Below are 15,303 nucleotides of genomic sequence, written 5' to 3' on the forward strand. Positions count from 1 at the left end.
GGGTATAGAATTTGCCTATTTTGATCTGAATTTGGGTATGGTTTTTGAGGGAATATGGGAGTGCATGAACGTATTTTTCATTTCAATTCCAAATGAATAAGAAAGAAAGATTTGAAAATGTGAATTCGAAATGGATTTTAAGAAGTCTTTTTGTTGGTGTCCTAATCTAAGTAATGGTAACTCAAGGTCTAGAAACAGGTATGGATTTTAGAGGTCAGGCCTGAAAGCACATTGCAAATGAACCGAGTAGCACAGCTCCACCACGATTTCCCCGGAATACCCCCTCGGGAGGTAAATCTACCTCCAGACTAAACCACTGGACAGAACTCTGTTCAAGCCCTGAAATACTGATTAAAATGGTTACTTATATTAGTGTAAATAATTATTACTACAATACATACATCATACATTTATTGAATACATCCCCATCTGGGACTTTTTAGTGATAAAAGAGGATTACAAAATTAAAATAATTATACAGGATTACAAGAGCAAAATCTATTATTTTAACCTATTCACATAATTCGGGCAACAGTTTACAATATTATTAATTAAAATGAGAAAAATACCTTTTCATAGATTTGGTATTAAGCAGTTCTATTTATTTTTTTCAGACAATACCATAATCTAGAATAACAGTGTATAGTTACATCACATAACAGTGCCTATTGAAACTTGTCAATTGTAAATGCAAATGTTTTATCAATTAAAAGTGTACCTGTTATTTGTAGTTGGAAAGTGGTGAAACATCGATCAAAAAAAATTTATTTGCAGAGCTGTGGAGGTAAGTAAACATTAAATAAAATAATGTTAAAGAGCTGATTCTAAATAAATAGAGGATTGCTAAAGCAAGCAAATAAATTATAAAATGATAAGAAAATGTAAGCCTCCATTACCTTGATTTTGATTGACCACTGAGTGTTTTTTTCTTTTACAGCTCAGGGACTTTTCAACATATAAAATATATACTAGTTATCCTGAGGAAACCTTCATTGTGGTTTTAAATATGGATGCCAGTGATTGCCAAGGTTGTTGCTATGGCAACATAGAGACCAAAGCTAGCAACAGATACATGATGGAGAAACATGATACTGTTTATTGCCAAGAGTTTCAACAACATACCCAAAGCAAGGATCCTGTTAGTCCAGATCATCTGAAACACTCCGTTCCTGATGACAACTTGACAAGGTTGTCAAACATGAATATCTGCAATGGTGATGAAGTACATAGTGCTAATGAAACAATGCCACACCAGCACTGGTCATTGGCAACTTTTCCACCGGAGTTAATTCTTGTGATCTTTTCATATCTTGATGCACGTTTTACATTAAGGGTGTTGGCATGTGTATGCAAACTGTTCCATAGTCTTCTATCACCTGAATCTAGCTGGAAAACAAGATTTGGTAAACGATGGCCAAGAAGGAACAACAGGGAAGATTATGACTCTGTATCAAGGTTTGAGTGACAGTTTTGCTGATGTTGCCACTGTGGTTTCTTAAGCTCTCATAACAAGTTTCCAGTAGGCCCTGTGTTTTTAACTTATATCAATTTTGTTTTGTAGTTGGAAGAGAATATGTGTTCAGCAAGAGGATCTGGACAAGTTTTGGCACGATCCAACATCCTCTCTGGACTTTTATCAGCTAAAAGATCAGCATTTTGCTCCAGTGGATACAGTTCACATTATGAATAGTGCTGATCTGTGCATCTCAGGGGCGAGAGATCGTGCAGTGGGTGTGTGGAGTCTATCAGCTTTAGCAGATCCCCTGGAGGAAGGATATGCTAAGAAGTCTTTTAAGCAATCACTTGATGGGCACAGGGTGTGTAACTAGATTTGGTAAACTCTGGAGGCAGCGTTGCCGAGTGGTCAGCACGTTGGACTCGCAATCTGGCGGTTCCAGGTGCGAGTCCTACTCTGACCACTTGCTGGATTTGTTTTCGGTTGTCCCGAGTTCAAATCCTTGGCCACGCTTGTAAATAGCCAACTGGTTCCCTCCTGCCAGTTGGGGTTGTTAATCCTGTTATGTTATATTTAAATTATTTGTTTCTAAAGTATTTGAGTGGAGTGCCTGCACATGTAGATTAGCTGAGTAAGCTAAGTGCACTTTCCACTATAGACAAGCCTTTAGTTTGATACACTGTATGTAGCAGGGGTCTGTTGATGACTGCAGGGGTAGTATGAAACGCTTTTCATTGATCTTATGATGGACACACAGCGTGCAAAGAAAGTAGTGTCCAATAGTCCAGGGCTAGTGGATTTTGCTATTGGGCTAGTGAAATCTGTTTTTAACTTGCCCGACGGGCAAGTGATGTTCTTTAAGGAATTCGAATAACAGAAGAAGTGTGAAATCAATTCTGCTTGACGAAAAGCTTTTGGGGCTAGTTGAAATGACGTCTGGGCTAGTAAATGCTAGCTTCAGCTTGTCCGAATGGCAAGCTGTAAAAATGATTTTCATTGCACCCTGGACACAGAGCTTGTGACATTCAAGTTGATCCTTGGTGTGCAGCAAGGCCATGTAGATAGCTTCAGATTTAGGTATGCATCTTGATAACAACCAAAGGTTCTGGTTGCTGAAGAAATAGCAATATTAAGATCTTAATTAATTCAATTACAGGGTTGATTACCTCACTGATCTCTTAATGGTGCTTGGACATCTCTTAAGGGACCTGAGGATAAGTGATATTCATTGATCAATAGTCTAAATGAGTTAGCTGATCTCCTGTGTGTCACAGTTATACCAGCAGGTCTAAAATACAGGTCACTTTTCCATAGGTCAGAGTACAGGTCACCATGATACAAATAAATAAATAGCATTAAAAGTGTCTCCTAGCCCTGACTTCTTAACATAATGCTCTATTAGATTGAGGGGAATCTATGTGGTTTGGTAATTTATCAATGGAGCAGTGACCTGTATTGTCAAACTGTGGAATGAAACCTGTACTTTAGACCCGGCCTATTTTGGTGATTTCAGGGTTGGGTTTGGTGCCTTGGTAGTGATCCTACAGGGGCTCCAAGAGTGTGCTCAGGATCTTGGGATCATAAGATTAAATTGTGGGACCTTCAGGGACAAAGTGCTGAGATGACCACAATCAGGTGGGTAATATTGAATTAACAGATAGTTACAGTGTGGTGTTTAACCCATTCTCACAGTTAAGGCCCACCTTCATCTTATCCTTCATCTTATGGGTTATAATATAACCGTTTGGCTTTCTAATCAGGGGTTTCAATAAGCACCGACGGCCAACGAAAGACATCGGCTACTTTGCTCATAGAAGTCGGCTACTTTTTTTCTAGAAAGAAGAAGCAACTAGTTTGAATAACGTTGCAACGAAAAATATATCATAAAATCTGAATGAAAAATTAATGTAATTATTATGTGTTTTCATAATATAAAGGCCCACTGGTTTTACGTTATGCTTTAGTTATGTGAACACTACATTTCAGTCATTTTTTCACAAGTTTCTTTATAGGTTTAAAAAAGTAAGTAATTTAGTTCATTTGTTCGTTGCTTGCACAAATTGATTGTGTGACTGATAAATATTGAAAGCTACATTTCCTTGAATGAAAAACACACTCTTCTGTCCTCAATTTTAGTCCCCAGAACGCTGAAAATTGCATTTTAGGACTTTGAAGTTTCAAAATTTTCTGGGGCAGAACGCACCTAGACCCCCTCATCCCCCCACTCTCCTAGAAAAAGGGGACTAACGACCCCCTTGTTGATATAGTCGGTTACTTTATTCAAACCTGCTGCCTACTTTAATTTTTGTTGAACCCCCTGCTAAGTTTTAAAGAGCTTGCATTCTTTTTTGCAATTTAATTGGTTGATTCTTTGAAATGATGGGGTTTTATGTCATGGAAAGTGTTTTTTGGTGTGAAGTACATCCAGGGAAACCTTTAAAAACCAACATATACCCCTACATAAATACACATACTTAAACAACATATACACATAATTAATCATGAAGTATGTATGTCTCAGCTGGATTTATATGTCAAGAAGTTGTCTATACCTTAGGTTACTGCATCAACAAACACTCACAAACATTTAAAAATACAATTTTGTATAGTTTCTAAATTGTATCAAAGAAAAGTGCTACTTGGTAGTCTTCTCTCAATGACCAAACATGTATACTTTGGATATAGCTCATTGATTGTTGCAGAAATCAAAACCCACTGTATAGAATCCAAGTAAACCGCAATTCACAGGAAAAAATATTAGATTCCCATTTTTGGATATTTTATGGTATTTAAAGAATACTCACAAAAATCCCAAATTTGGAAGAGTGAGACAAGTCCCAACCAGGGAACTCGGTTGGAAATTTCCTGGTTGCGACTTGTCTCACTCTTCCAAATTTGGGATTTTTGTGGGTATTCTTTAAATACCCTAAAATATCCAATATTGGGAATCTGTTTTTTTTCCTGTGCAACATGGCACAAAATTGACCACTACAGAAAATACCATAACATACCATAATGCTCTTTGTTTGTCACTCCAAAATTTTGCATAAGCATTGTTTTTAGTTTCTCTTGGGGCCATTTCAACTCCCAAGAGAAACATGCAAAATTTTGGGATGACAAACAAAGAGCATTATGGTATGTTATGTTATTTTCTGTAGTGGTCAATTGCATTACAGCTCTAATTTGATTGGTCACATGTTAGGATTTGCATACAAAGAATAAAATTAATGCTGAGATGAGACCATCAGGGTATGAAACACTGCTGAATTTCGTTGATAGTCTTGTTTTTCAAACCATAGTTAGAAGAGGATTCAAACTAGTAAATGCTGGGGCATTAAAATCTAGCTCAAGTATATGGTATTAGCCAGACTGCAGAGTTCTGTGCTGTGGTCACTTCTCCGAGATGGTTTATTGTAAAAGTCCTGTATTGTTGTTGTCCCTTTGTCATGAAATCATTTTACCAGTACATTTTTTTAAAAACTTACAGTGCCCATAAGGCAGCTGTGTTGTGTTTGTCTTGGGAACAGGATATGCTAATTTCTGGCTCTTATGACAAAACCATTGTCATGTGGGATCTTAGAGGTAAGTGAAATCACTCATCAAGTACCCTGGCCTATTATTTCATTGGCTCCACTCAAGCCATTGCTTTTATCATAATTAGATAATAATATATAGATTTGGCCAGGCCTAAACGTGAAGCATTTGCCTATTCATTTATACATGAAAGACCTTGATCCTTTGTTATCCTTCTGCTTATTTTATAACAACTTTAAAAGGCCACAGCCATTAACAGAGCCCTGCTTTTAGTGGTCAGTTGTTGATTTCATGTAACTTTGAAACAGTAAATAGCTTGAATTCTTTTCTTGTCCTTCCAGCTGGAAATTTTGAAAAAAAAAAAACACTCTACAAAAGCACACTTAACCTGTGCTGTGTACTACTGTTATAAAGTTGATACCATCCATCAGTTAATAGAAGGGCTGTCATGAAAGCCAAATGGCAAAACACAGTAATTGATATTACAAGGGTCTCTTATTGGCAAGAGGTTAACTGTAATGGAGTAGCTTTGGTCCTTTTTCTTATTATTCTGCCTGGTGATTCTACAAGTACGTTTATAGGTTGCAGAAAAACCTTAACTGTGTCGTTTAAGCATCCTTTGATTAATATTGCAGGGGATTTGTGAAAGCCAAAATGGTAAATTACTGATAACGGGTCTTACTGTACAATGAATTTCATGAAAATGATGAGCTCATTTTTTTATTATTTTAGCTGGTAATTCTATGAGTACTGTAAGAAAAACACACTAAATCTGTATCAATTGCCTTACTGTGAAAGTTAATACCATGTGTTAATAACTAGCTGAGGTGCCACAGAAACCAGATTGTTAAACACAGCTATTGTCCATGAATTTGATCTCTTAACGGTAACTGGCTTGGTTAAGCTGTTAACATGTTTCTGATTCTTTCTTCAACATTCCAGCTGGCAATTCCATAGGCTCTTTAAAGAACCATAGTAAACCGGTCCTGTGTCTTACTGTTGATGACCGTTTCATCATTAGTGGAAGCGAAGATAAAACACTCTCAGTGTACGACAGGAGAGCAGCTCAAGTTTATAAAAGTGTTAAGGTACTGTTTTGTCTTCCCTCACTATATAATTCTTAATTATCTAAAATAATGAAAAAGAGTATGATCTTTACCGTAAAAAATAACAACCAAAGCGGTTGAAAATGAACCTGAAAAAATTTAGGCTTGATCGGGATTCAAACCCTGACCTTTGTGATGGCCGCCGGACGCAACGCTCCATCCCTTGAGCTAATCAAACCAACTGGAGAGCAGGCCATTGTGAGTTCGTAATATACCCGATAGTGGAAATCATATGAATTGAAATATGAAATTTTGAAGTGCCAATAAAGATATGAAAGTGTGCATGATCTTCACATTAGAATGAACAACCTATTAAAGGGGTTGAAAAAGAACAAGAAAAAATTCAGGCTTGACCGGGAACGAACCCTGATGCATTTCATATTTTTCAATTCATATCTAAAGTGTGCGCCTTGTTAAGGTTGCTTAAATGTCCCTAAAAAGTTAAAGGGACGTAGGTTGGTTGTGAGGATTTCATGTACGTAAAAGTGCCCATGTTGTGTTTTTAGTGTTTTTGTACCCTTTAGAAACGTCTTGTAAGCTGAAGCATTTAATAGATATGGCTTAACTACATTAGGCAAAGCAATATATTGCTTTCTGGTGTACGTTATTGCTAACGTTAGTGAATTTTTGGCGGTTCATTTGACAGTTATAAGGCTTTTTGTTTAAAAGTCAGTGCTTTTTGGTAACGGTTAACTTACATTTAGAACGTTGTATTTGTCGTCCTCAGCTTAAAACTCCAGTGTTTAGCTTGTGCCAAAGCTCCACATGTGGCTACAATTACCTGAGAGTCGGGGGCAGAGATGGCCGCCTGCACATGCTGGATACAACTGCCGATAGATTTGAGGAACTAACAGTGAGTTGAAAGATTCTTTTGGGGTTTAGCAACATCTAGTATTTAGGAGATTTAACAGCAAGACTATAAAAAGGACCCTATGCAACAACAAACCATAACAGGCGAAAGAATTGGCACTTTTTTGCCATCCTAAACAATTTATCTTCTCTTCTCCGAACCTTGATGCGGTATCTAAAAATTCATTTCCTGGAAAATCCAACGGTATCTACACTTTTTCGAAATGGACTCACATAAATACATAGCAAACTTAGTATAGGCGACCTATTGTGCAGTTAAATCACTAGAGAGCACATCTTATTTAACTAGAGAAAGTAAAATTTATCGTTGGGTGTCCAACTGTTCCATAAAATGTCCCAACACAAAATTACACGTCTTAGTTCGCAGAGGAAAACAACTTGGAAATGTACTAAATAGTGCCGGGTCCAGACCTCGAGATAAGCGGGGGGGGGGCGGTCTCCCAAAAAAATTTTCGGTCCTTCGGGCCTCAGTTTGGTCTAAAAATAAAAGAAGGGGGCCGGGTCCCCAGGCCCCTCCCCTGGATCCGCCTTTGCTAAAAAGAGTGATGCACGGGCAAATTTGTTATGTCCGCCACAATCTGATTCTGGGAGTCTTTAAACATCTACATGTGCGATACTTGAATGATATCTGATGAGAAGGTTTTCATTCAAGAAAATGAGTATAAGCGAGACAGGGAGCTTCTTATATTTGGCTTATTGTTTGTTTACTGTTTTTAGCCCAGTATAGAACTAGGACAGGAATCAAATGGAAAAATCTCTGGAATCTGCCACTACGGCGGTGCAGTTGTTGCTTGTTCAACTGACAAAAGTATTAAGGTATGATACATTAGAGCGGCTCTGTCATGGCTGTTTACTTTGTTTTTGAGCGACCCACGTCAATCGGAAGTGCGATCGAAGCGAGCCACGCGAGAACGTGCGAGCTAGCGGCGAAGCCGCCCTCGCTTTCGCGTCTCCTCTCGCGTGCCCCTCGCGCGTCTACTTTTCACAATATCCCACAAATGGAGAGCTTGCTCGCAGGCTACAAAGAATTTGGAATGCAGGACCTACAACAGATTCCGGAATCCACAATCCAGGACTGTCTTGGATTACTACATATGTTACATGGGGCAAATTGTGATACGATGTGTGGTAAAATGACATGGATGTTAGAAAACTGAATAAAGTTTTGATATCTCAGTGCATCACCCAGTTTCTCTTAGTCTTAACTGCCCCTCACAGAATGTCAAGTCAACGAGTCTCCAGGAAAAACGATTGTGTATGTCTCGGTGTTAATGAAATCATGCTGAAGAGTAGATCACTTTACATTCAACTCAAAGAGGGTGTTGTTTGTGGCGGAGTGTAGTACTTATCTTAATGATCGTCAACCACTAATATCTGTTGCTAACTTTTGTCCGTTTATTTGGTGTTTGTTCTGCAGGTATTGGAACCATCCCGTGTTCTTTCTGTTATTCATACATTTGACTGTCATACCGGAGAAGTAACAGCGGTAAGTAAAAGTTTCTTCGATAGTTCGGCCGTTTTTTACGTTGCCGCACAACTCTCCTCCCCCCTTGTTGGAAGAAGCGTTGCGTGACGGCACACAGAACTGTGGTGTAGCAGACAACGTAGTCTCTTACGTAGCTGTATTTTTGACGTCATGCACAGCTCCGCACCACTTTGCGTGACAACAAAAACAGTGGCTACAGTCAGCCTGTGTGGCAGGCGTTGAAAGGGGAAAGGGGGAGGAGGGGAAATTGGGCGCTCTTCACCCCATTCCCCGAGCGCCAGTCTTCCCCTTTTCCCTTTTAAAGCCTGCCACTCAGGCCACGTGATAAAAAGTGGTGAGATGAGAGGTTATAGAAGGCTGCCTCACGTCAATATTGCTAGATCTACTGGATCAAGGACGAGGAATTGCTCAAACAAAAATCCCGCAGGCAAAATAAAACTACCGTCGTCCCGTAATAATTCACATATTCAGAGCCTACATCAGAAGTTGATGTTGGCTTGTGCTGATAGTAGGGACTTTACGATAGAACGACGCGAAGGCAGCGAAAACGTCGCTTCAAAAATGAATTTACCTTCTTTCGTCTTTATCGCGATTATTTCAACTCACTTACTTCGTTAAATGTAGGCGAACCCTCACGGAGTTGAATTCAAAGAACCATATTCAAGTTTAGAAAGAGAATAAGATTTCATCGTGGCCTGTCTACGTCCTCCAGAAAAAGTAAAATTAGGCAATTTCACGTCGTAGTCGTGCAAAAACGGCTATGAAATGTACAAAAAAGTGAGATGCACGTGCAAAGTTGTCGTTTTGCCTAGTAAGGGCCTGTTTACATGGAGTGGGGGACCCCGGTCTAGTGGGGTTGGTTTCTTTTGTTTTCACGCTCTGGTGGACACAAAACAAAAGAAACTTACCCCACTAGACCGGGGTCCCCCACTCCATGTAAACAGGGTCTAAATCTATTGTTGTTTTGGACGTTCTCGTTGACATCACGTTGTCGGATCGTAAAGTCCCCAATATTGTGCACAGAGCGTCGATAGTTACATGCGCGCAAGGTTGAGAAACCCGCCGTAACTTGAAATGTGAAATATGACTTATTGCGCACATCCTCGCATCAGCATTTTTTGCTTAATCTATTTTCTTGCTTCGTAAAGTTTGTATTTAAAAAGATTATTGTAATTCCTTTCAGGTAAACAGCGGAGGTTCGGTGTTAGCATCATGTTCAAGTGACCTTACTATTGGGATATGGAGACCCAAAAGTCTGAGGCCCGTGGCGATTATCTGATTACAATGATGCTGGTGGTATTAATGTTGGCGTCATGTTCTGATAATTGCGTGCTTGCCTGGATCAATTCTGGCGTAAGGATGTGGCTGACAAGCCCAAACCAAGACTGATGATAACAGTAAAGCAAGTACATGTATGTCGGTCACAAATAACAATGAGCTGGTTTCTGTAGTTGCACTCTAACTGATGACGAGATAAGGACGATAAACCGAAGGCCCCGTCTCACGAGCCCTTGCACATGTAATAAATCTGTGGGACGTTAAAGAATCCACACACTCTTCGTAAAGAGTAGGGCACGTAGTGCCCGGTGTAGTGGTCTATCTCACTTTCACACTCATGTATGGGGGCATCATTACTCATTCCTTCATTACTTGTAAACTGCACCTAAGCAGTCTGGCAAAGTCCCCCAACCAGTGTTGTAAATTATCCCTGAAAAGCACTGAAGGGAGTGGATAATAAGATATTTACAATTTACAATTTAGATTGAGGAAAATGTTGACAGTGTTATTATCGGTGATGATGATAATGATGGTGGTGGTGGTGGTGGTGGAGGCGGTCGTGATGATAATGATGACGACTGCGACGACCCTAAGTGGCGGTGGTAGTAGTTACGGTCATCATCATCAGCATTATCACTATCGTTATTATCGTATCATCATGATTTTAATGGCCGTGATGATTGTGATGGTGATTACGTTGGTGATGGTGTTGGAAATGGTGTTAATGATGATGGTAATGGGAAGCTCACGCAACGACGACGGCTGTGAACACGTCGCTAAAAAATAAATTTGCGTGCTTTTAAATAGCCTGCTTTATCGCATTTATTCTAACCCGCTCAATTTGTCAAATGTAGGCGATTTCTCCTGGGGTCAGTTTCGTAAGGGCTTTATCCAGGTTCAAAAAGAGGAAGAAAAATTCGCCGTCGTATGTTCACGTCCCCCACAAAACGTCGCGTTAAGAGGTTTTCACGTCGTAGTGGCGCAGTGGACGTCAAAGAGATGTACTAACAAGTGTAATACACGTGCAGAGCCGTCGTTTTGCTCATAAACCAATTGCTTTTGGACCTTTTCGTTGTCGCCTTCGTCGTGGCTGCTATGACGTTGGCGATGGTGCTGATGGTGATGGTTATGATAACAGTAACACTAAAGATTAGGATTATGAAGTACGACCTTACTTTTTATTTATCTAAAGTGTTAAACATACATTACTCGTACGAAGCGCACTGTACCAAACTGTAAATAGCCAAAAAATAAGTGTGTATATGGCGTTATTTAAAAGCTATTTTCTGTAACGACAGAAGCAGAACGGTTGTCAAATACTTGTTTAATCAATTGTAGGTTGTTGTTGTTGTTGTTGCTTTTTTAAACTAACCGTCGTGGTAAAGTTTATCTTGTTAACACAAACTGCAGCGTTATTATACTCAGTCTTGGGAAAAAAATGTTACACAGAAAAAAATCAGTTTCATCAAAACTGAAGCCACTAAAAGTGGGGGAAGTTTCTGTAATTGCTTGTTAGAACCATCGCTGCAGCGCACCAAAACAAAAGCATGCGTCGAACTATCGATGTTGGCGTTGCTTGCAAAGCGTGTATCCCTGCCAGGATCAAGTTCGTTTGTTGCGCGTATCACCAAGCCGTTATTAGCTACTCCATTACTCCAGGCTTTCACAGCATACGTGACGTCAAACTCCACAAAACCTTTTGGTCGGTGGGGAAAGATAGTGACAGTTCCTTGCTGGGGAGTTGCCTCAGCGTCTCTGCCGTCAAGCGCTAGCCATGGGGAAGACCACGGGACGCCTCGGAGTCGCATGGTACTGGTTGTTTGAGATTCGTTCCATGCTTTTTTAACCAGGTACACTCGCAAATAACGCGAAAATAAAGGGACACTTTTGATAGACATGAAACTTGCTTTGTGTGAGTATTGAAAGTACAGGTACATTTTGGCTGAAATTACATTTGATGATGGACATGAACTGGGAAGATCTTCAAACTGGACCAATGAGCGCTTGTTGGGATACTCCGGGTGTTTGGATACTATGAGATATTCCAAACTGTTAAAATTTTGGCTTCCCCTTTCTAGAGTGACATCTTGAGTCAAACTTAGCTTGTGCACTATACCGGCGCCTGTGTCAAATGTCATCACACCGCGTGCAGGGGGAGGTACTAACACCGCCATCAACAAGGCCATAACGGTTACTGCTGATTGTTCCATGTCCTAAACAAAAACATGCAGTTTAATGGACAAGGGCAAGGTCTTATATGAGGAAATGTGAGAGCCTGGGGGGTACTCCTGGGAATTCTTAGTGAGGGTGTACTAGCCTGCGTAGCAAGCGTTTACGTGCTGTTTCGATTCCGAGCAAGGACCGCGCGAAAAATGGCGCGAGTAGCAAGCGTTTACGTGCTGTTTCCGAACGAGGACCGCGCGAAAAATGGCGCGAGTAGCAAGCGTTTACGTGCTGTCTTTCTTTGCTCCGAAACAGCACGGAAACGCTTGCTACGCAGGCTAGGGGTGTGCCGCCCGGTTATCCAAATCCTGACCGTATCTCAGACAAGAAATGTCATTTTCCACACCCGACAGAACTGACCTCTTAAGTCCACACCCTTTTTCAGACCTGGCCTTAAGGCAGAGACTATTTCATCATTACCTAGAATAGAGCGCAAGCAAAACAATTTCTTCAAATGCATTTCGAATTCGCATATTTCTTTCTTTTTTTTTTTTCTTATTCATTAGTAATTAAAACGATAAATACGTCCATACGCTCCCGTAGTTCCCTCTAAAACTCATAAAGACTATATCCGATTCCAGACCGAAATGGCCAAAGTGGAGTACCCGTTTTCAGACCAAAAAGGCCCAAAAATCCTACCCTTTGGGGGTGGCACATACCTATCAGGGAGTACCCCCGGTAGCGAGAACTAGTCATTGGTTGTAAAGTGGAAAACTGTCATATCTCTTGAATGGTGATATTTATATTATCTATGGCTGCGTAAGCAGGTTATTTAAGCGAAAGACATGAGCTTATATTGCCTCCTTCCGATTGCCCACCTTGTTCTCAAAAGTCATAATTTCTTTTGGCCTCATGATCAATCCTTCATTAATTGAGCAAGCGGAAGGTCAAGATGGGATATTGGCTTTTTTTTTCCTTTTGTGCGACTCCTCCTCCGCAATTATGTTTTCTAGTTTACATTCACTGTGCACTAAACATTCTTCAAAGTGTGTTGGTGCCTCAAAACAATGTCAAATCTTGTTCCTTATTTTAATATCTCCAGGTGGAAAAACCCAAGCACTCTAGACGAATGATTGAAATCGAGACGAATAGACGCTTCGTTTAGTTAGTATAGCTTCAAGCATTTGCATGTATAGTTTTACACTTACTTAATAAAACCATCACAAGTTTATTGCTAAATATGGAAACTGAATAGCTTCGCTACTTACCAGAAGTAAAATCAGGGAATAAGACTTCAATCCTGTTTTACACTGCGACTAGTCCGTTTTACTACTTATCAATGCAGATACATTGACGCCACATTGATTTTCTTCATCAGCAATGACGTGATCCAATTCAGCGTTTTTGACAGCATTATATTGAAGACATTCCACATAGGGGAGCTTAGCCAACAAGAATCGTCGAAAGGCGGTTTTAACTAGGCTGCCAAGGGGCGACTTTTTTCCGAGGGGAGGAAAATAACCTCGTCGCCGACCATTGTGTGACATAGAATCTCATGTGAGAGTGAAACATAAACTCATTTGAACATTGTACCCGTTTGGAAGACTTTCGTAACAAGAAAAATGAATACCATTTTTAAGTGGGGGCTGTATAGTAACTGTTAAATTCCACCATTACCAATAAAAATGAGCAAGTTAGCCATTCTAAGCAGGAAACGATTAGCATTATCCTAACGCACCCCTGCCCCAATCCCTCTTTCCGCCAAATTATAGCGTGATAGTATAATGTCACCAATTTGACCTAACCGGAAATTCCAAAAATTATTGTCGTTCACAAAACGCGACAGGGTCAGCTATACTGATAACCAGCATTACATTTTTCAATAAATTCTGGACAAAGCAAATTACAATAAGGTTTGTTTTTGTCTGATATTGCGTTTATAGCCTTTCTGCCTGTATGTATTTTTGGACGTGACTATCTACAATGAGTACATTCCTTTCCTGTAAGGAATGACTTTTCACTCGCAGAGCAAGAATTGCAATAAGATAAAAAGAGACTTTAAACGGTTTAAAGCGAAGAGAAACTGCGAAAGCGATAGACTGCGAAACAGTCCGTATTTTTGCGTATTCAAGAACGCGCGAGCAGTCAAACAAAACGTCTGGAACGAGGTTGAAAAACAGAGAGCGAGATTGGGGGGAGACGCTAAAATAGGGGAGTGTGAGGCTCGCGCGCTTCGCGCGCGTAAGACTTTTACGCCACACTTTACCCGGATTTCTTTGCTGATTTTCAGAAAAAAAACCCGACTGTTTTGCAGTCTACGAAAGCGACCCATCCTACCACCTTTCGAAGAAGGAACTGAAAAAAAAGTGCGAATGAAATCTTGACACAGAGAGATTTGCAATCAAGTTTGCAAGGAAAGAAACTCCTCGAAAGGTTTAAACTTCAAAAAGAAGTGAAGAAAAAACCCAAAAGGTGCTCATCGTAGCATCTTTTCAACGAGACGATGAAAAAGCGCAGTGTTCATAGTGTTCATTTCTCGACATAAATCCCGGAATACCGGGGGGAGGGGTACTCCCTTACATTAACCTTATAGTTATTGCTCTGAAACAGTGTCAAGATTTAGACTGCGAGCAGTCTCTTATTTTTCTTTGCAAAGTTACTGCACGCAAAACCAAAGCAGGCGAGCGGCAAAGCCGCGAGCCGCGAGAAACGAGGGCTCAATCCCTTATTGTAATAATAACGTCGTGGTTTGCAATCGCGCTGGATGAGATAAGAACTAGACGGATTTTAAGAGAAAGGGCGGACTACACGCAGTCTAGTCAAGATTAGGAGAGCCGGACGGCGCACCGCCACTACGACTTCCCAGAAATACCCCTGAGAAGGGAACGTATTTGATAAACTGGGCTCGCCACGTGCACCGGCAGCCCAGTTAAAAAGAAAACGATACTCACTGTTTACAAACACTACATTTTTTAAGAAGGAAACAAAAGAATCTTTAGTTTCAAGAAGCAATGCACTTGTGGTTGGAACATGATTTGGGAGTTCACGCAACCACGACAGCGAAGGCAACGATAACATCTAAAAAGTATTTTATTTTAGGGTTTTCGCATGACGTCAGGTCTGCCATATTGGTGTCCCTATACAATAAAACGGATGCAAAAATGACGTCTGCTGACGGGGCAAAGTGGACGAAAGACAACTTGGGTACCCGGCGTGTAAACAAAGCGCCATTTTGTACCCGTGCACGGGAACTAGTGCCCTGAAGTGTGAACGCACCTTTAGCCTGCGAGCAAGCTCTCCACGAGGTACAGGAGAGGGGGAGGGTTCAGACCGCTCCGGAGAGCTTGCTCGCAGGCTAAAGAGTACTGACCACTTAAAATATAAAGTCTTATCTTTAACTCTTACAGACA

At 40.4% G+C, this 15,303-nt stretch overlaps 2 protein-coding genes across 2 annotated transcripts; one reads left to right on the plus strand and one right to left on the minus strand.

The window, feature by feature from the left end:
- Positions 1–936: 936 nt before the first annotated feature.
- LOC140921696 (F-box/WD repeat-containing protein 9-like) lies at positions 937–10,208 on the plus strand. Its single transcript, XM_073371706.1, has 9 exons — positions 937–1,455; positions 1,562–1,817; positions 2,970–3,091; positions 4,944–5,038; positions 5,933–6,078; positions 6,824–6,949; positions 7,684–7,782; positions 8,384–8,452; positions 9,636–10,208. Exons 1-9 carry the CDS (start codon positions 1,007–1,009, stop codon positions 9,729–9,731), a joined length of 1,458 nt encoding a protein of 485 aa, XP_073227807.1. The 5' UTR covers positions 937–1,006; the 3' UTR covers positions 9,732–10,208.
- Positions 10,209–10,911: 703 nt separating this feature from the next.
- LOC140921955 (uncharacterized) lies at positions 10,912–11,940 on the minus strand. Its single transcript, XM_073371967.1, has one exon. The coding sequence runs from the start codon at positions 11,938–11,940 to the stop codon at positions 11,152–11,154; it is 789 nt and encodes a 262-aa protein (XP_073228068.1). The 3' UTR covers positions 10,912–11,151.
- Positions 11,941–15,303: the final 3,363 nt, after the last annotated feature.

The sequence above is a fragment of the Porites lutea genome, chromosome 12 (assembly GCF_958299795.1).
Source record: "Porites lutea chromosome 12, jaPorLute2.1, whole genome shotgun sequence".
NCBI classification, from domain to species: domain Eukaryota; kingdom Metazoa; phylum Cnidaria; class Anthozoa; order Scleractinia; family Poritidae; genus Porites; species Porites lutea.

Coding starts and splice junctions, on each gene's coding strand:
- LOC140921696 (XM_073371706.1), top strand. CDS start 1,007: ATGGATGCCAGTGATTGCCAAGGTTGTTGCTATGGCAACATAGAGACC. Junction 1,456..1,561: donor GATTATGACTCTGTATCAAG/GTTTGAGTGACA, acceptor TTTGTTTTGTAG/TTGGAAGAGAATATGTGTTC. Junction 8,453..9,635: donor ATACCGGAGAAGTAACAGCG/GTAAGTAAAAGT, acceptor AATTCCTTTCAG/GTAAACAGCGGAGGTTCGGT.
- LOC140921955 (XM_073371967.1), bottom strand. CDS start 11,940: ATGGAACAATCAGCAGTAACCGTTATGGCCTTGTTGATGGCGGTGTTA.